At 30.4% G+C, this 22,662-nt stretch overlaps 1 protein-coding gene across 2 annotated transcripts; it reads right to left on the bottom strand.

Annotated features, from left to right (window-relative positions):
* Positions 1-459: 459 nt before the first annotated feature.
* Positions 460-21,538, bottom strand: LOC126840144 (forkhead box protein L2-like). 2 transcript variants are annotated; one of them, XM_050575666.1, is made up of 9 exons: positions 21,066-21,538; positions 12,467-12,548; positions 9,339-9,483; positions 7,916-8,301; positions 5,179-5,365; positions 4,291-4,363; positions 3,979-4,054; positions 1,683-1,817; positions 463-1,557 (listed from the first exon to the last, which is right to left on the bottom strand). In XM_050575666.1, the coding sequence occupies exons 1-9, from the start codon at positions 21,144-21,146 to the stop codon at positions 1,430-1,432; spliced, it is 1,293 nt and encodes a 430-aa protein (XP_050431623.1). In that variant the 5' UTR covers positions 21,147-21,538; the 3' UTR covers positions 463-1,429. The 2 variants fall into 2 exon arrangements, with proteins under 2 accessions (XP_050431634.1, XP_050431623.1); XM_050575677.1 differs by lacking the exons at positions 12,467-12,548; positions 21,066-21,538 and adding an exon at positions 9,614-9,728 and having other exon boundaries at positions 460-1,557.
* Between the last annotated feature and the right edge of the window lie 1,124 nt (positions 21,539-22,662).

The raw sequence follows: 22,662 nt of genomic DNA, 5'->3' as shown, positions 1-22,662 counted from the left end.
AAAAATGAAAATTATCTGTAAGTTCTTTTTTTTAAAAATTACAAACTAAAAATAAATTGTATTTTAAATCAATAGTTTCATAAAGTAGAAACACAATTTTTTAAACCAAAACGTTAAGATAACATTTTTTAAAATACCATGGGACCAACGGTGTACTCTGTTAATGTTTTCAAAAGCAACAAGATCTATTTAAATAAATATTCAACATTTTATGCCTTCGATAAATACGAAACCACTGTTCGGAATTGATTTTGCTAAATATAATAATAATGCAATAAACAAGAAATGAACAACACACAGATTTCAACAATGCATAATAATATTACAAATAAATAAGTTTGTTTATTTAATTAATTAAATAACATATTAAAAATCACATAAAAGTATAATATTATTTTTATTTATAGAATATATTTACCTTATAGTATATACTACTGCTATGTATAAATATAAATAGATGTTAATAAAGCTTAATGTATTATACAAAAATATAAAATTGGTACACATAAAATATATTTTTTTTTAGTTCAGAGGCAGACTTAAATTATCCAATATAGGTATTTCATACAGATTTTTTACACCGGTTTGTACTTTTGAAAAACTCTAAAATTCTATTTAAGGTAAGAACACGAGTAAATAGATATATATTACATTAATATTTATTAATTTACATACATAATTTGTATAGGAAGACACAAATTTGGTTAATTAATATTTTGACATCATATTGTTTGTCTACTTTTTTTAAGTAACCAAATTTTGTTTTATAAACGTTTAAAGATGTTTAAGTAAAAATCAATCATACATTCAAGTACACGTGCAAAAACTAACTAAATTGTAATCAAGTCACTAAGTACATTTTTTTTCTTCAAAATAAAAATGTCCTAAGTTAGGTACAAATATGTAATGCGTATCTCGATGCGTTGACAAATGCGTACATGTGCTTAAAGCGTATTATAATCAAATTAAATCAGTATATAATTCCTACATGAGTACTGTTGTAACAAAATAAAATAAAAAAATCTAGTCCGGTCCTGACACAAATTATATAAAAAAAAAAAAAAAACCTTTAGAAAAACGTTTGATAAATAAATTATACTTATTGAATATAGGCTATACCGATACTTGTTAGCCTGCCTCTGCGATTCCCCCGAGTTACGTGAAACACACAATTAAATAATAAATGATAATTTGTCTATATTATCGGCATACATATATATATATATATATTTATATAAATAAGATTTATATTATTATATCATATTTTTTTTAAACATAAAACAACTTCACGTTTATCGACCAATTTAATTATCACCTATAGGTATATTGTAATTTATAGTTGTATGATGAGTTTTAAAAAAAAAAAAAAAAATTAATTGGAACTCTAAATAAATATATATTATTATGTTATGGTCTTCAAACGACGGTTTCACAAATAACATTTTTGTCTCGAGTCCGTCACTTCGAAGTCGACGTTTTGCGGATTTTCAACTTCAAAATGATCGAGGTTCAAAGTGTCTTGTGCTTTTTCGATGAGATTGAGATGTTCTTCTTTCACTGTAATAAAAAATCAGAACAACAGCTATTAGTCCTCTTTTGCTGGCGCCATACGAGTCGTCAATCACAATATTAGAGTCGAGTAAGACTATAATATAATAAATTCAAGTGTCAAAGACTCTTACCAGATATTAAGTGGTCTGGCGAAGAAGTGGATGAAGCCCAATAAGGGTATTGAAGTGTAGTGTCTGGTAGGACTTCTTGTTGGGGCCTCCTCTGACACTGCGGATACGAACCGCCAAACGGCATACTCGGGTTCGCTAAACAAAAACAAAACAAAATTAGTTATATTTACCCAAATTCAAAGTGCCAAGCATCATAAAATTGTTTTTGAAATGTGCTAACTGAAATACATGTTTAGTTAAAGAAATCTTATACGAGTATCTTATTATACAAAATGATAAATAGGTTATATTTTTTAGGTAGGTAATACTATCAAAAAAAAAAAAGATACCCTACATATAGCAGATAACACAGATATACAGATTATATTGCTGAATTTTAATTAACGAAAAGGTAATAATTAGTGTTTTAAGTGTTGGAAACAAATATTAAAAATATGATTTTTATCTTTGTTACGTTAATTCACATATAGATGACAAACCTGGAGGAGCTTGTTTTATCATTTTTAAAAAAACTCCAAAAGTATATTCTTAAAAAATGTATTTAAATATAAAATGAAAGTAAAAAATTATGTTTTATTTTTATTTCAACAACTATTCAAATAATAAATTCAAATACATTTTCATTTGAATGAACCTAAAAATATTGAATTGAAAATGAAACAAAACCATTTTCAATTTTAATTCTTAAACAATCTTGTATAAAAAAAAAAATTGTAATAAAAATTCAAATGAATATTTATTTTAAACAACAGGTTATTTGAAATGGCAAATAAAAAGGATTTTCAAATACAAATATATTTGATCCCTATGCTAAAATATCTATTAAAAAAAAAAATAAATTGATGAGCTAAATAAAAAAAAAGTCAATTCATTACTAATTTTTTCAAATAATTATTTGTTATTCAAATAAAAAATGCCTAGCTTTAACTTCGAGTAATAGTCTTACTTAAATAGGAAAAACACATTTTTTATTGTTTCAAATAACTTGTTATATTAAATATTTGTTTAATGTAATGCCTATTTATTTTATTTTAGTATTTTAACTTTTATATTAAAATATTTTTCTTTTAAAATTAGTATTTTTATTTAGAGTAATAATTAAAAATTAACTTAAACAATTGTTTTTTTTTTTTTGTTATTAAATTTATTTAAATAGAAATGTATTTAAAATAGTTATTTGGTTTGTCCATAAAAAAGTTTTTATTCTTAAGTGTTATTTGACTTTTTATTTGCATGGAAATTAAAAAAAAAATGTTGAAATAGAATTTTTATAGTTAAAGTATTTCGAAATATCTGTTGAAATACATTTTGTACTATTTCATTAAATCGGTATTAAATTCTTTCTAAATGTATTTCAAGGTATATTGGTCATTCTTTTTTTGGTCATCTAGTTGGAGAGAAAGATAATTTATAGTTTTAAAACAAATAAATAAGAATCGATAATATTTACCAATTAACATTTTATACTAGTCCTAACTAAGATAAGTGTATAGATATACAGTTTCTATCGCAGAGCTGTGGAGTTATAAAAAAAAAGATGAAGATATAGTTGCACCTATTTGTAATTTTATCGTTAATAATAAAAAATAAATCATGCGAATTACACGAAAAAGTGTAAAAAATGTTAACAGTAAATTTCAGGTGCAATTCGAAGCCAAAAAAAAGGTATTCATTTTTTTTTTTTTAATTAACAGGACGCTACCTAATTTATTAAGGAGTAAAGTATAGGCAATTTTTCGCCAAAATCTACTTTTTTCACACTATAAAACTATATTTTAACTTTCCAATAAAAGTTCTAAAACTATTGTTATTGCTGCCCCCCGATTATTTTAATTATTCGACCCAGCTGATAAATTATATTATAGAAAAAGTATAGGATGCCAGAGTAGTGTGAATTTGCTTTGAAATAAATTGGGTTGGAAATAATTTGGTAATTATTTTTGTGTACGTACAAGCGTGTACGAAATTGACAAAGTAAGCAGCAAAATAAAATGTCAACCGACGATCTAGGTCAAATTTTTTTTTTTTTAGAACTCCCATCGAGCGTTCGTGGATTTCGCCAAAATCAGAGACCGTTATTTAATAAATAATTGTCGATTTGGCGTTTTCCGATGTACTAATAACCCGAGTGTGGCAATCGCTGTGTAAAATCGAAAGTAAGCGAGTAAAAACGCAAAGGAAAAAAAAAATCAAATTACACACACACACAGCTAAGTATGAACTAGTTATTTATCGCCGCCTCTGCTGCCTAACGTCCAAACCGCAGTTGGGGTTTATATTGTCAACAAGTACTAACCTATTGTCGTTGGTAAGTGGTGGTTGTAGTTGGGGTGGTTCATGGATGAGATCTGAACTGACTGCACCGGCTGCAACTGTTAAACAGAAGAAAAAAAAAACGTTGAAATTCGAATAAAACAAAAATTTTGGAACATAGAGCGGATCCAAACAATATACGATTTCAACTTAAAAATTGCATATGTATTTACATTAACAAACACATTTAATCCGGTTTTGTTTGGATCCAAAACAACGCTTTTATATTCATCTTGGGCAAAAGATAATTTTCAATATAGTATATTATGTTAACAAAGTGTAAAGTTTACATTACCTGAGACGTTAGTGGGAAATGCAGCTGATGCGTTTGTGGAACTGGCGAATACGGCGATATTGGCCAACTATTACTATAAGTATATATAAACAAATTAAAAAAATTGTGTAAACGTTTTTGGACAAAAAAACACAGCCAAGTTAAATAGGTTATGTTAGGTTGAGCCTACGATGATCACCGAAACAGCGTAGTACACGAGCTGTACAAAGCAACAGGATAGTTTTTCATTTATACTTAAAACTATTGGAAAAAACTGGTATTTATATTTGTACAATTTTTGCCTTTTACGGATAAAAGAGCCTGAGTGCGAAATAAACAAAGATTACAACATTTTAGTACCTAAAAACGGTCATTATGAATTCCATATTGAAAAAAACAATGTGTATATTTGATTAGAAAATTGTTGAGCATTTAGTTGTTGACAATTTTTTTATGGTCAATTACAATATTTTTTTTTTAACTAGACGAAGGTTCTCGCTCTGGTCCTATCATCCAATCCATCCTCAAATTCATCCTTGATGCTGGGTTTCATATCTAATTGTAAGTAAAGCTATTTTAACAATGTGTAATTTTTGTATATATATATATTTTTTCCATTATTATTTTAGTTTGTACATACTATCTTTAATCTGTGTAATTGTTGAGCTGTTAAATTTATAATAAATGCTATAAATTAAAAACGATTTAAAAAAAACTAGACGAGGTTAGGTCAAGTTAGCTAAATTTAATATTTGTGAAATGTAAACAAATTGCTCTCAAGTATAATCGTGTTTAGTTAATTTTTTTATTGTATTAACTATAATATCTTAACCTCCCTCCAAAAAAATACTGGCTCAACACCACTGACCCCACTGTTGTTTTTAGACTATTATCTGTATATTATTATACCTGTGGTCGTATCTTGGTGCCATATTGGGGTTGGAACCAAAATTGGTCGGATGAGGTCCCAAAACTCTGCTGTAATCCGGTCCGAAATATGAACCGGGTCTACTGTACGGCGTTGTCCTGTAAGGCCTTTTCATCCTTCGCCGCCGTCTGTAGTTTCCATTTTCGAACATGTTGTCGTACTTGGGATCTTGAAAACGAAAATAGTAAAATCGTACAATTATAAAAAAAAAACCGCCACCGATAATAATATTAATGGTTAATAAAGATAAAGATGTCCCGTAAATCGTTCAAGATTGAACGTACGTGGGCGCCCATAGTATAGCCAAAAAAAAACAAAACAAAAAATAAAGAATAGCCACAGATAAAAAAAAAATAAAGGGATTGATTAGCTCGGTTTGTTCCTTGTTGTTTGTCCTCTGATGTGAAATATAAACATTCTTTAGATAATGAAAAAAATATTACATAAACAAACTCTATAATAAACAACGCAACGAGAGAGCAGAATACAAATGAAACAAAGACCAGTTTTAGCTTTTTAACTTCAATGCGGAGCTGACCAGCTATGGTTTTTATAATGATGCATTTTAATTTTTGTGTCGACCAGCGATATTTACAGTAAACAGCTTGAATAGAAATATTTTATCCTTTCCCTGTCAAAATCGAGACAGATTTACTCATTAATTAGTGGAAGGTTAGTAGACCTCAAGGGACATATTAAGGGAAACCCAAAGAAAAAAAACTAAAACTAAAATAATTACAAATACAATAATTCTTATACAATTATTGCCTATTCATATTTACCAATTGCGGTTTTTAATATAGAATACGTTAAATGTATTTTTCACAATGTATAATATATATATTGTGTATTGTGTACAGGGTAATAAATTTAATGTAAGACAGTTTTATTTTCGAAATTTTGCAAAAAAATTTAATAAATTGATTATTAACATTGCCTAATCTAATAGTATTATCTAAAAATGATTTACCTTTAACTTAGCAGCTTCGTATCAAAGCGTTCATTTGAAAGATATTTTATGATATTTCAGTTAAATTAATTCCCCAAGACCTTTGACCCATCCATCCCAATGGGTTTTTTCTCTTTCAATTTGTTATTTTTACAAAATTTAAATAATTATTATTATAGTGGACATTAATTATAAAAAAATTGTTTTTAAAAAATAGTTAACTAAAAAATATTATTAAATGTTTAAAACATGTTTGTATTTTAGTTAGTCAATTGGGTGATTATGACTAAATCAAATTTGTATTTGTTTAAATTATATAGTTAACCAAAAAATGAATCTACTGTTAGATGCTGCTGGATACTTTTTGTTGTCTATGCCCACGTTAAATTTGATCTATTAAATGTTATATTATTTATACACTCTAGTTATTAGTTAATAGTCGACGAGCAGTGAAATTTCAATACAATATATCATTACCAATGGTCGAATAGTAATAATAAAAAGTGCTTACGAATAGCGAGCGGTGGGATTTTTCCCCTGAATTTATAATATTAGGCCTAATAAAATAAATAAAGCATAATTGAATTATTGAAACGTAATGGATATCGTGTTTTGGTGAGCTAAGCACAACGCACGCGTAAAAATCTTTATCATAATTTTTGAATATACTTTAGTTTGAGACAGCAAATTATTTTTACAAGCCATCTGTCAGCTGTCGCCCGTTTCGTGGAGCAACAACAAAGAGAAAATAAAAGAGTTACATATTATTTTGTTCGTTTTAAACAAAATAATAATAATAACGATTTACATATTTTATAATCAGTCCACTATAAAAAATGATGTATGTATGTATAGAAATGACGAAAAAATCCCGTCTTATAACAATAATGGTCTGTTTAAAATTTGTCCTATTGCTGTCAATCCCATATTATGTAGGCTACCTACCTTTCTTTATACTTATTACCATCGTTTACACAATTTTTTGTATTAAATAATTAATAATAAATAATAACGATTAATTGAAACATTATTTTTAATCTTTGAAAATTATTTTTAGATCCGATGCGGAGCAATTCTTTTTTAGAAATAATCAAATTAGTTCCAAATTTTTATGGAATATTTTTAAGATACATAGTACTACCGATAAAAAATAACTAACCAAAAAAATATATAACCCCTTCTCCTAGATGGGGGAAAGCCTTTTTCATTTTTTTATATCGACGTTTTAGAACTTAAGGTCTGAAGTAGATACAGAGTACAATTTTTTTATTAAGGAAAAACCAAATAATAAAAAGGGGAAAATTACATCACTTTGACCGTAGTAAATATCTAGGTTGCTATGTGAGTGTAAATCAACAATTGACAGAAAAATATTTTCATTGTGTTGTTGATTTACTTAGTAGTATAACAATGACAACAAACGATTAGAACAATTAACCCTAATCGTATCCAGCCTTAAACTGCCCTTTTCCCTCTGAGAAAATTAGTAACGTTACTGAATATATATATATATATATATATATATATATATATCATACTTGTGTCAACAACACCGTCTTCTTACAAATAATAATTGTACTTTAGAAAAAGGACACGTTTCAAATAGCGGTAATTACAGTAACAACAAAGTGTTCGTGTGCAGTTTGTTCCAAGGAACAGGGGCGCAATTAGGCCTAGGCTATTCTAGTCGTGCCTTACATAGGTATACCGGTTAGGTAGTGAAGTTCACAATTGATCACCACCAATAAAAAAAAGCAAACAATACACACCCAACGTCCAAAAGTTGCCCTTCCTGTCGCCACCGCCGTCTCTGGGTATTTTCACAAAGCACTCGTTTAACGACAGATTGTGCCTTATGGAATTCTGCCATCCTTTTTTGTTCTTTTCGTAGTACGGAAACTTGGCCGTGATGTACTTGTAAATCTCGGACAGCGTAACGCGTTTGTACGGCGAATGTTCAATGGCCATGGAAATGAGGGCGACATACGAGTAGGGCGGCTTGTTAGGCAAGGTGGTCGCGCTGGGCTGCTGCTGCTGCTGCTGCTGTGGCGGCGGTTGCTGTTGGTCAGTGGACGTGGGCGACCGTTCCTCAGGAGACCCCAAAGACGTGACCGTGTTGCTACTGACATCGCCGGAATGCACGATTCCATTATTTCTAAACCGAAACGAAAAAAAACATTTTTTAGTCATTACACCTAAATGATAAATCCTATACCGCGGCGCAGGTTAGATCACGATCGCGATGCCCGTGTCGTACTTATCGCGCAAATAGCCAGGTCGAAAGCACAACGGGCTCACCGAACTACCCCATAAGTACACCGGTGGATTCTATGCACGGGTATTGAAAAAGTATGATAATAAAAAAGAATAATGTTTATAACGAAGAGTTGTGATTAGCAGCAAAGTACAGTACAAAGTACAATGACCAGGTTTCGCGGGCGGTTAATATAAACCTTGATACTAACCGAAAGCTAGTCCGTCATAGTATACAACTTTTACACATTTTTTTTCTGAAAGGAAATTCTTTTTTTTTTTTACTCTTAAGAAAAATATGGAGAGACTACTTAGATGGACTAGGAGACACTACATTGCACAGACATACCTAAGAATAGTCACTATTAATTCTGAAGACTGAATGATTACTACAAATGAAAGCGCAAAAGTGTTCGATGCCTTAATCCGAACCGTGAAGCCATTTGGAATTTCATACGGAATGCTTGAATTTATTTTCAAAATTTGATAATCCATTTTAAAAGAGGCATATTTCTTTAGGAGGTCTTTTGAATAAATAACGTTGATATCTCAAAAAAAATTGTCCTATTGAATTCAAACTTTGTAGACTTATTCTATGAAACAATAAAAGCTAAGCTTGGACAAATGACTTCTAAACATAGGAACTAAAATTATCCATTGATTAATTTTTACATCACGGTACCTTTTAAAGATTGATTAACTAGAGTGTTGAATGTTTAACCTGCACCTGATATTTATATTTATCTCTTTGTTTTAATATAAAAATCATTATGTGCCTAATTCCGGACAAAATAGTAGTAGATACTAGCTCTATTGACCACAAACTTAGAGTAAATGTTTTTTTTTTTTAAATTGTTTACGAATCGAAAAACTGTTTATTTTGGTTTAATATTTTATATACTATCATTAGATAAATTAATGACAATTATTTCCACATACTGTAGGTCGTTTTCCGAAGGATAGATGGACAACGGCACCAGTTCGGTGGTAGACGGCTCGTGCATAGAAATATGATGAGAATCTTGGAAGTAAGTAGCCCGCTTGTCTTCGTTTGTATTGTTGGCGTTTATGTCGGTGTCGTCACCTAGACCAAAACCATAAATAATGAGAACACAATAAATACATTGTTTTCGTTAATTACATAATATCTGTAAATGTACATTTGCCCGTGAAAAATGTTCTAATCAAAAGCCGGTGAAAATAAAAATACATACTAATAATAATAATACATTTGGATCGACATTCGAAAATTTTAAAAGGGAAGTGACACTTAGGTATAGTAAAACAATAATGTTGCACAATATATACAAACGTTTAAGTATATACTTAACCACTGGATTTCTGAATCGTTATAATATGCGCTTTTATTGACACTTGGGCGTGTGTACTACACGTCGTTTAGTACACGAGTGAGATATTGCATCTTGTAAAAAAAAAAAAATATATTTTTTCTTACCGTGTACCACACAACAACCTAATACTACCTATTTGACATGCGACTTATTTATTGCAAAGAGAATAAGACAATAAGCTACCGTAAAACTATAAAATTAAACAATAACAGGTTTGGAGCTCGATTTAGCGTCATAAAATTTCCAGACTATTTGCTCAATACTAAAAACGACTCGATGGAAGTGTAAATGTATGTACTGGGTCACGTGTGTTTGCATATAGATTTATATTATAATAAAAAAAAAAAAAAAAAAAATTAATAAATTTATATTTGCACTATTAAGGCATGCGTTACTTGTATATACGCACTCAAATATTGTTATACTCAGAGATGGGCAAAATGCTTAACTTTTCGAACCTTAATCGAACTGTAAAAAATACGAACAACAAAATACCAAGTATTTAGACCAAACCCGCAAGTATTTACGCACAATTTCGAAAATACTTCAAAATACATTTTTTTATTTCGAAAAACTAAAATGTCTGTTTACGAGTTTGACTACGGTATTCCGTGTAGTAAAATAAACACAACAAATTTACTCAATTTCATTTATGTCTCGAATTTGAAATATTTAACATAAATACTATATACTTTAAAAAAAAAAACATTGGCGCAATTTTTACTCATTGTAAGTTCCCAATTTTATGTCCGTTATCAACGATAAATTACCGTATCACTATAATATTATTTTTATACTTTCAGTTATACATTTTCAACACATTGAGATAGAAATGGTTTATCAAAATGTAATAGTTAGTATAAATATAAAATTTACCGCGCCAAGTTCAAAGTAAATTTGTTAATTTTATCAATTTATACTTCTTAACTTCAAAACGATAACTACCCATTTTCCCCCACCTCCAAAAAATTCGAAAAAAACAACAATTCACTTTTAATAAATATTAGGTAACAGATGTATAAGGAATACAATATATATATACATCATTCGTAAAAATATTCAAACTCTGTTTTTATTTGAGAACATATTTTTGCAAGACACGTTTTTATTTTTGCCACATTAAATTGTCGCTAAAAATTCAATTGTACGCTTGAATAACAAAATATATACATTTTAAATTTAGGTAGGAGCTAGGACCTCTAGACCCTTCTCATTAAAAGCAACAAACACGCGTTAAATGTAAAGTGTTTCTTAAAAAAAAAAAAAAATTAAAGGATAATGCTACCCTATTAGTGACTTGACACATTTTCGGTATTCTTGTCTCAGGCTCATTGTTGACTAACTTCTTCTCTTTATAACCAGCCATAATATTTGATAAATAAATAAAGCTAAACAACGGCTTATAGCAAAGGCGAGAAGGTCCAAGGGATATCCTCTTCGAATCTGTGTGAGCTACCTAGATATTTTAACATCGAGCCTACTGGCCACATTTTGTGCAAGCCGAAGTAGTAAATTGTCATTGTTTTCCTTATTATTATTCTATTTCAAATGTAATTATTATGGACAATAATATATTATATTATATAACACAGCAAATAAAGCATTGGCCTTCTGAAATACTAAAATATTACGGTGTTCAAGGAAATGATATTATGTCCCCATGTCTGGTTTTGACTTTTGTTTGGCGACGTGTCCACCGGGTTCGGGGAAACTGGCCGAGGCGTTTAACAGATCATAAAAACGGTCCTCGTTATGTACGCCTCCATCGTCACCCGTCCTTATGACTACCGATACCCCTTCCCATCTAAGTTACGGTTGAAACGTGACGAAACCGCGGTTTCTGGGCCACCACTCTGGCCCGTGATATAATATTATTTTAAGTCGCTATACAAAAAATAAAAATAATCATAATAAAAATTAATAAAATACAACTTTTTTTTAACCGCACACACCCATATACTAAAGAGTTACTCACGTTTACATGAAAAAATAAAAACCACCAACTAGGTAGAGGTACCTATAGTAAAGAAACTTAGTGAGGCGAACAATGCACACGATTTGGACGAACAATAGTATTTTTATTTTCACTTAAACAAATTTCAATAAGCCAACGAGGCTACTCACATTTTAACATTCATAATCCTTAACAGCTATTAAGAAACAAAGCCCGGTTGAGACAACTCTTTCGAATCAGCTGAATATAGCTCTTTAATTGGGCAAAATCCGAATTTGATAATTCCAAGCCCAAATGTTTTAAAACACGATTTTTTAACTTAAAACATTACATATTCAATGTTTCGTTTAAAAGGATTTAGAGATTATGAGAATTATTGAAATATTATAAATCAGGATTTTGCGTCGCTGAGTAAAAAATGTGTTGCATCAAAAGCTATGGGTGAGGGAAAGTGCAATATGCAAATTTGATATAGATTTATACGACGTCAGATTTATCTTTCAATTTGTAGTAATGTAAAAAAAAAATTACATTTGGTTGCAACTGTGTGATACCTATGGGCTCTAACTGTGTCTTTTTTTGTTTATTCATAAATTAACACGGTCTGTTGAGTTAGGAAAATTTACTCTTGTCGAAATATTATATGGTACACAAAAATAAAATCATTCATCGCAAAATTACTTTAACTTTAACAACTTCATCCTATCAAATCTTTATTTTTCTCCAAAACGAGTCAAAATATATTGTTGCGTTTAACTCACCTCCCATTGAACTATTTTGTTCGGCGTAAAAACAATCGTCTTGGACATTTTGAAGGTATCCGGTTTCGTTTTTGATGTTGTTCTAGAAAATAAAATGGTACATTTTATTTTAATAGTATTTACATAACGGTGAATTTCGAATCAACACAGTTTTAATGGAATCGACGACGGACGATCGTTAAGTAAACTAAATAATCAAAATTGGTGTCAAGGCATTTGTCAGACCATTTCGACAGAAAATTACAATATAAAAAAACAGAATCGTCAGTAATGATCGAACCCCTTTATTGTAGAATTAAATTTACACCCTCCCGCCATTTATTTTACAATACTAAACAACCATTATCCTAATATGAGAATATATATAAAAAACGAAACAAAAGGTTAGCTAAATGTTTACATTGTACAATAATATACAAAATATTGTTTTGATACCAGTTTATTTTGCTGTATAATTATTATTAACATACACAACTGGGAACGATTCGCTTAAAAAGTAAAAAATCAAACTGCCAACCACATTACTGGTTAACAATTTATGGAAAGCAATTGTTCCAAGCCGAGTCATTCGCGTCATGTTGATCTAAGGGATAAGTGATAAAATAATCATAATCGAAACAATATTGTTTTTAAATACGTACAACCGCAGAGACTAGCGCAAACCTATAATTGTTTACTTTTGTAATTTTTTTTTTCTTTTTATAATTCATACATGCCTTCAGAATTGTTTACACGTCTCCGTTTAAAAGAATAATAAACTTCGTTTTCCTGGTTGAACGACTCAACGTTGACTACTTACTGCGATGATGGTTTTAAATGAACGCATTTGTAAATCTAACTGCGCAGTACACATGAAAATTATAAAAACCTTTATTTTTATTTTACAGTATCCAATGTAAAAAAGGCCATCTGTCGTAAACCAAAAAAAAAAATAATAATAACTTTTTGAAAGCAGTTAAATTATTATACGAAAATTGGTTGAAAAACTAGAATTTTATATGAAATTTAGAACTTCGTCGTAACCCTATTTCCGACCAAAGCTAGGGTAGCTATGACATATTGGCGTTTTAGCCATCGAGATCTAGATCTATAATAACAAAATTCAAGTAAGCCCAGGAACGGCATATTTCGTGCAAGAATAATAATAGTAAAATTATAAAATATCACCATTACTATTTAAAAGGTAGTCGGCGACAGGAAGTGACAAATTTCAATTTCCCCTGATTGAACTAAATGTATAACACAGTAAGTAGGTACATTATAAAATATCTAATTATAAAAAACATGCATTATTGTGTTGCAACATTGTATAGTTTAGTGAGAATAAAAATGTAGAAAACCAAGTAGGTACCTAATACCGAATGGCAAAGATTTAAAAATTAATCCATTACAATTAGATATATTTGCAATATTTTATAAACATAAATATTTACTTAAGTTTTGTTGTAGTAATGCGGCGAAACAAGCAGGAAGAAATCAAAATATTTGTCTACCTTAACCTTCGCATAAATATCCGTCTAAATATGTTATCTAGTACACGGTGTCAATTAATTACACGCAAGCTAATTGCCATACAATTGGTTAGATCCACAAACAAGACATACATATTTATATATAATATACACTTGTGACATTGTGACATGTACCTACGTACTATCAGCTCATTTTCTTTATATAGACCCAATAGATATATTTAAAAATCTAAATCCCCGTTCTTATACTTTTTCATACATATATTTTTGTCGTTAGAGACTTACTTGTTACAGTAGAAATCACTTATAATTAGTTTATAATAAATAACGCTAGTAAAAAAACAAACTATAATGTGGCTCTGGCTTCCGAAGGGACTTTTAAGAAAGCAAATTTTCTTACAACAAAAACTTTGTTTTTCACTTCAGTTTTATTATAAGTTATAACCGATTTCAACTATATCAGGTTTTGATTACCATTTTTAAACTCTTTCACTGCTAGACTTAATACAATAATAGAATAAATCTATAATAATGAAGTCAGTTAATTACTTAACTATCATCTTTATCCCCAAATTAATATTATTTACGCATTAATGCCCACCAGTTTATTTAGGAGTATTTGTGTCATTACCGTATGAATTATGTATCATAATATAAGTACCTCTTTTTCCTTGATTTTATAGCAAGTGACTTATTAAATGTGTGCCTTTATTTCTCAAACGGGAATCAGGATTTATCTAAAGAGGACACCACCACACTTGCAAATTTTTCTGCAAATTTTGTCAATACAATTTTTAAAAATATTCAAGTCTCTCATTAGTACAATAATGAGGCATTTTTAGCGTCCGTTTCCAACGCTTTTCACCATTGTCTTCATAAATATTAGTCAGCTATTAACTGTCTTATTTCGCCTGAAGTGGTCATAACTCATAGTCTTTAAACACTTTAGTGGTTTTTAAAAATTAATATTGTGCAACGTACATCGTTGGTTTCTTCGATACTGTAACTGAATAATTTTTTATTTGAGTAATTAAAATCAAAGAAATGTAAATTTTAAAACAATATTTAAAAATAAAGCTATTATAGATATCAGCAAAAACCAACGAAAGAAAGGCTATAAATTAGCAAAAATGTTAACTATTTATGGTGTTATAAACGTCGATTGTATACAATGTAATACATACTAATTAACCGTAGTTAACTGTAAAAAAATGTTTAAGTACACCTATTAACCGCGTAATTAGGAATTTTAGTATGAAACATTTCATGTGAATGTTTTACTTTGTAATAATTTAAAAAATCACTAAGTGGTAAGGTAGATTGAAATTTTGTTTATATCTACCCGCACATTCTTCCTCACTTATAACTTTAAATAGTAATACCTAACTCAAAAAGTGTTTATTTAAAATTGATTAACGGCCTGTTATTATTTACATTACATCATTCCAGGCGCGTATATTACAAGGGAGGGGATCTAAATTTCCCATTGCCCTTTTTTTATTCGTAATTCGAAGATACACCACAGAAGAAAACAATCTGAATGGACTATGATAACAATTTACACAGGCGACATAGGACGGTGGCGTGAACAGTCTCCATGACACCGAGGTAAACAGTAGAGCTTGAATCTCAACATGTTACATACATACATAGTTTTTCCTATTAGGGCTCTAGAAAGGCATTTAAAAATCAAAAGTATACTTCAAAGCCAATTTTTTTGTTAATATAACAGTCTTAACGGCTTCATATTATTATAATTATTGTTTATATAATTGTGCTTTTGGTTTTGATTGAAAAACAAACAAACAAAAGTGAAAACTTATAATTAATACAAAAATAAAATAAGAACTGTCAAAATATCTGGGGAGGGGGGAGAAAAGGCGATATTTTTTTATGGAGCGACCCTCCCCCCCCCGTCATCGTTCCGGATCATTGATCATCCCTTTTCATAAAACAAAAGGAATTAAAACTTGTAAGTTGCTAATTTATTTAAAACAAATTTAAAATTAAAACTACCAAATCATTTTAACGAATTATTAAATATATTTTTTAAATAAAAAAAGGACTTTATTGAAACTTATGTACCTTATAGAATTATTTCATTGAACAAATTACTGCAATATGAAATTTAGATAACTCTGTATAGCGAGTCCATGCCGGATATCTATCCATGTATTTATCAATTTAGTTCTACTCCATAGCGCTAGGATTGGTGGATGCACTTTCTACTAGATTAGGTAATAGATACAACTATACTACATACTATTATAATTTATAGGCTATTTCAATTCAAAGTAATAACCAATAATAATAGTAATAATATTTATAATCAATGGTATTACATGGGTGGAAGTAACTACCAGTCAATTTTATGTCAAATTTATCTAAACGATTAAACGGGTCAACAAGATTTTTAGATCTTATCTATCGGTATAATCATAGTCTAAAGCGTGTTTTTCGGTGATTTATGAACGTATTACAAACATAAAATTAAAATGTGATTACCCGACTAAAAGCCTCTTCTGTGCAACCGTGCTTGCGTGTAAAATGGTTCACAGTAGTTCTATTCACCGTTTTGTATCTTTTATCACGAAACAATTTCCACTATCAACTACATAAACTCTAAAAATATTGAATCTCTTATTGGGCATATAGGAGATTCAGCCAAATTTTGGCCTACCTTACTTCATACTGATTTTGATCAATATTCACCGCATATTTTTATAATAGTCAATACGAATACTAAGCTTGTTTGGTAAAAATATGGCAATATCTTTATTTACATTATAGCGTTGGATTCGAATAGAATTACAATAGTAAGAAGGAATAATGTCAATTTGTGAATGAATAACGGCATTCAAAAAATGCTTCAAGTGCGCAAATTTGTGAACAATATTATTGATAAAGTATATTATACAAATGCATATTTTATTTTCAAGCCCAAAATTGACAATAAGTATAGTACAGTATTGTTGAAATTAAGAATAATTAATAGTAAAACTATAACTAAATCTCATTGTAGCAAATTTTAGATAATTATATGACACTCATAAAAAATATGATTACTTGAAAAGGCGAAGAGTGTTCAAACGTGTATTCTAATTAAGACCATTATTTAGGTTGTACATAAAATAAACATTGACAAAAAAATATATACATCTTTTGAAAAATATATAACAAGAACGATAAATATATTACATTTTATTAAACAGGTAATCGAATAATATTGAACAGTATATTTTAAGACAATATTGAACGACATAAAAAGTGACGTACGCTTTAATACAGCTCATACCATTTACCAACAAGCTAATTTGGTGTACCGATAATGCAACTTTATCTGGTCTTGATAACTAAAATTCGTTGGGTTTTCTGAAGTTAAATATGACGTTTGCTGCAAACACTAAGTGCTTATATTTAATTTTAGGTTCGTAAAATGGGTAAAATTTACTGACCTCTAACGTATAGTTCTTAAAGCGTCGAATACAACTCTTTATTCCGTATCTCCATTTTTATTAAATTTTAAAGACCCATCTTTGTTCGTATGGTAAATTGTGCCAAAAGTTACAGCCAAATCTCATGGCGTACATTTAGTATTCAGCGTTTGAGTATTAAACAAGTATAACAGATTACACTATTATTTTCGCGTATAATTCGTGCATTTAAGTAGATTTTCATTAATAGAAACGATACTAACGGACTATTGTATCAATATTACTATATTAATTTCAAGTTTACATTATCGAAATGAATATTGCACATAAAATTGCGTTGGATGGGTCAGACAAAAAAAAAAAAAAAAATCGGCGAATGGTTATATCATATTCGTGGCACGTGCGATGGACGTGGACAATAATTTTTTTTGTAAAAATTGTCAACCATATCGTACTATGTATAATACTAGTATGTTAAACGAAGAAACATTTTTTTTTATTTTATTTTGTTTTTATTACTCCTGCCGGTATAGTAGCGCGAATATATAGGACGTTTCGTAATAGACACAATGTGGTGATGTCACAGCTAAAAGGAATAATACTTGTGTGGCTACGATTTTTTTTTTTCCATGGAAAACGTATAGGCCTACTACGTCGATTACAATGCCAAAATTGTGTTTACTTCAGTAACATTACTAGTTATAGCCGGACGGGATACAGCCAGCAACCGTAAAGGGGAAAAAAATCAAATGGGTTTTTCATGGAATTCCAAAAAAAAAAAAAATACTATATCCTAATCGGAGCGATTCTATTATTATCACATATAAAAAGAATAAAAAAAAAAACACCAGAGTTGTCAATAACACAAAATCGAAATGATCCAAGCCGCGAACACTGGACAAACATAATAAAGACAACGCGGTCGTCATAATCACCCTCTGGTCTCTACTGTATTGATAAAAACATTTTTTTTTTCAATCCAACAATAGACCGTTCAGTTAACTTGAAAAAAAAAAGGCATATATATATATACCTTATATATAAGTATAAATTATGATGTCAATAATTTACTACATATTTCTTGATATATATACCAACGTTCTATACATTCCTATAGAATTTTACAACAAGTAAACTAAATTATTATAGGTACAACAATCATAGACTTGATAATTTAATGGACCGTTTTATATGGTGATACGAAAATGTATAATAAATAATGACGAATCAAACATTACACATGATTATTATGTGAGATAGACAAAGCTAGTTTTGGCAAAATGTTAAGACTTAAACACATGTCTAAATTATCTTTGTGTCTCTCGCACATAGCTTGGTAACATTCAAGTGGTTTCCATGCGCGGTTTCACTTGGTAAATGTATATGACAACAATAAATAACGCTATATTAGGTATACTGTACTAAGACTATTACAAAATTACTGTAATTGCTGACTTCCCTATTACATGGATGCCATACCCTAAGAAAGCACTGATTAGAGTAAATAAAAATAAAAACCTCTAAATATTTTATAAGGGCTAAAAGGTAATATTTGAACACTTTTGGTATAAATGCGTTTCTCCTCGCTATTGAAACGGGTTCAACTTAAACACTGAAATCACTATTAAGACTTCTAGACAATAAAAAATAATTTATCTCAAGCCCCCTCCCCAAAAAAAAAACTGTTTGAAAAGACGATGGTAGTTTTCATATTACCCAAACAATTTTTGTTAAATGTAATGGAACAATTTTAAAAATAAAACCAATAACAACAATCATTTAGTGTTTTTTTATTAGTTTGGTTTCTTATATGGATTATTTTTCTATCAGTTTTAATCGAAAAAATTAAAAATGTTTCCTTCTAAACTACCACAATTACAAAGATAACCGATAACTAAAAATAATAATTAAAAAACTAAGTATTTTCAAGCATATAACCTAAAAATAGGAAAATTGTTTCATTGTTTTAGTTCTTGTAATCAAATAATGCACCTTTTTGTTAAACCGGCGACACTCGGTACATCTGTCATTTATCATCGGTGATACATTTTATGCTATTTTCATTTAATATTGTTATTAACATCTATCACAGAAAAATAAGGGTTTCATAGTTTTGCACGTGTTACAGAAATTTGAACTATAAAACAATGGACCTTTTTTTTAAAAAATCTAACAATCTAATGTACAATGAGTAAATATAATATTAGAATACCATGAATAAGGCATGAACAACTTGAAAGGAAAACTCACATTAGAGTCTCCAATGGACCTAACCATGGACTAGGTATAGTATCTTTTAATTTTATATTATTTACAAATCGCAATATTTTAATTTCATTTACTTTCAAAATATTCTCTGCATTTTATTATGGTCGTTCTCACCAATTATTATTATTGGCTTATATAATACTATCATATCTCATTTTCTTAAACTCATACATGATTTGTAATCTAAACTGGTAAGAACGGCCATTAGTCAGTTAAAAGTTGTTTTAAAACAATTGATTATTGTTCTAAGGAAAATAACCTCTCCCCTTCTTACGTTTAAACGAAAATAGGTTAAAACTAAATTGTACAACACTGGTCTTAAACTGCAGCCAAAGATAAACATTTTAAGAAAAACATAGGATATTACTTAAACATCCTTAAATAGAAATAAAACAAAATTATAGATGCCCTCTTATGATGGCTTGAACTTGGCAGGCCTGATCTGATATAATTTAGCTCTCATTCCAGTAAAACTAACGAAGGAAGGGGAGCGATGCAAGACATCGGAGCCATGGACTTAAGACAATGAATAAAAAATATATATTCAACAATTACTCATAGGATTAGTGTAGGTTAAATTATTTCGATGTTCGATGTTTCAAACAACTTTTTTATAGTACTTTTATTTTCTATTAGTTATAGATTTGTGTGTTTAGTTGTCATACATGGTTTCTTTTTGTAAAAAAAAAAAATAATGGTTTAAAAACACTATTTTACTATAATTTGTATTATTGATGTATTAGGACTTAGGAGAATTAGTAGAGTTCCATGTAAAATGTTAGTGACTTAATAAATCATTTAGATGAAATAGATTAATTAGATTACTATGTTTATATAGCATACGCAAGTTGCAACCCGTAAGACGATAGTCCACCTCACACTTGTTATTCTGTAGAAGTTGTTCTCTCTCATATTATGTCTTATCAAATTATGAAATATACTAATTACTAACCTATGGTATGTACACAGATACAACAAACCACATCGTATATATTTTTGGAAACTAAGTTTTAGACGACAACAAATGTACATATGGAATACGTTGTGTCCATTTCGTTATCACAAAGGTTGGAGTATTTCATATTACCGTAGATTATCTATATATATATATATATATACTATATTATTACCGTGTTAACAAATCGAAAAAAGTGGATAAAACAGGAATAATGGTCATTAAAGGGGTCCTCCGTCCTAATTATTTTCAAGGTCTCTAATTTCAATTGCCCCCCTCGCCCACATTATAAGATCTTGCGTACGCTACAGGACGTGCAGATAAATTGTCAACGGTCAATCACTTTTTATGTTTTTAGTAGTAAGCTTTTGTGGTAATTTAGGGTAACCCAACTTAAGCTAGGGAGTTTGAAATACTATAAACTTGGCGCTTTTGTTGTTTGGGATAATCAATGTAATAATATTACTCACTGGGTCTTTAACGTGCGTTTCGAAATCGTAGTCGTTGGCTGTGGTGCCGGCCAAATCGCCGGAGCCCGGAAAGTAGCTCATATAAACACTGCTGGAGACTTGTGTGTGCGTTAATCGTATACAACGGAATCCGCTCTGCTCGCCGCCGGTTGCGCAACACTGTCGTGTGACTCTTGACGAACGCTTGAACCGACCAAACGGTTTACACCTATCTATATCTATAATAATATACTCGGCGGCGTCCTAACTCCTAAGACAAAGACGGTTCGGCGGCCGTCGCTGTTATTATTAAATCCATGTTTGTCCGTCGACGACGGCCGACACACGGTGGATGTAACCTCCGGACAACGGCGGCGACCGATAATCGTAGATGTGATAACGCGTGACCGACGGTTGTAATCAGATTTATAAAAGTGTATTTTCTCGTCGAATGCGTTCGGTCGACACTTTTGATAAAAATATTACACCGAAAAAAAAAAAAAAAAGAAAAGCAAGAAGACGGCGACTCGAGACACGGACGGTGCGAGGCGTACGTCGAATGCCGGGTTACCGTCGCGCGGACGTCACGAGGGCGATTGAGCCGCGACGAACCGTCGAGCCGCGAACGCTGCGGCGCGCGGCGGAGGCGGCGTGGTGCTCGGCGACGGAGCCTACGGCGTGCCCCGCGCGTCGATCGGCTCGCACACTCACTCATTGGCGAGGGCCCGCGCTGACGTCACCGCCCACCGGACTGGACATTGGAGGAACGGCCCCGTCGACGCCCCGGCCCGCGTATGCCCCGCGCGGTCGTCCGTCGACGCGCGCGTTTTGTCACTGTACTGAGTTTGCAAAAATTATTTAGGCTACGGGCCTGCGGTCTTGCCGTCGCCGTGTTGTCGCCGCCGCCGCCGCCGTTGTAATATTTGTATGCGTGCGTATGTACACTGTTTTTTTTTTATCATTTTTTTTTTTTATTGTAACGATTTTATATTATAGAGGATGAAATATATATACAACTTAATTTAAAAAAAAAAAAAAAAACAAGGCCAGCAAAAAAAAATATTACTATAAATAATAATCATCAAGTCGAATGCATACTATATAGAAACGCATATAATAATCGTACATATTATTATTATTATTATAAATATATAATCACTTTATCGTCAAACGTTATAATACGTTATTATCCGACAATCGTTGTTTCGTTTTAAATGTATAATATCATTATTATTATTATTATACGATAACGCAAAGACTTGCGATTAAAAAAAAAATAAAAAAATCAGGACCGATTGCAACTTTTTCTTTTTTTTCTCTCTTTTCCAGCTGATAGCAAATAAACGACGAAAAAAAACCGAATGCAGCAAAAATCTAATTGCGTTTTAAAATTAAGAGTTTTTACCGTTTTAACCCAAACGCAAACGGCACGAACAGTACATAATTTCATTATGTGCGTAATCTGGACTCTGGAGCAAAACGGGTTCAAAATCGAGTAGGTGACTTCTAAAAACTTCCTAGACTCTAAAACCAAAACAAAAAACACACCGTTTCAATGTTCGAAAATCAAAAAACCGTTCCAATACTCGAAAAATTTGAACGTTTCGATTCCCTGTCC

This window comes from Adelges cooleyi, unplaced genomic scaffold, assembly GCF_023614345.1.
Source record: "Adelges cooleyi isolate 19-005CV unplaced genomic scaffold, UGA_ACOO_1.1 ACOO_flye_CR_arks_rails_tigmint_CR_PRNA_108, whole genome shotgun sequence".
NCBI lineage: Eukaryota > Metazoa > Arthropoda > Insecta > Hemiptera > Adelgidae > Adelges > Adelges cooleyi.
This window is presented reverse-complemented; position numbering and strand designations above follow the sequence as displayed.

What these genes read in the sequence shown, in the direction of transcription:
- LOC126840144 (XM_050575666.1), bottom strand. Translation starts at nt 21,146, where the DNA reads ATGAGCTACTTTCCGGGCTCCGGCGATTTGGCCGGCACCACAGCCAAC. An exon ending in AAACGCACGTTAAAGACCCA is followed by an intron (nt 12,549 to 21,065) that starts GTGAGTAATATT and finishes TTTATTTTCTAG; the next exon opens with AACAACATCAAAAACGAAAC. An exon ending in GCCAGACCACTTAATATCTG is followed by an intron (nt 1,558 to 1,682) that starts GTAAGAGTCTTT and finishes TTTTTATTACAG; the next exon opens with TGAAAGAAGAACATCTCAAT.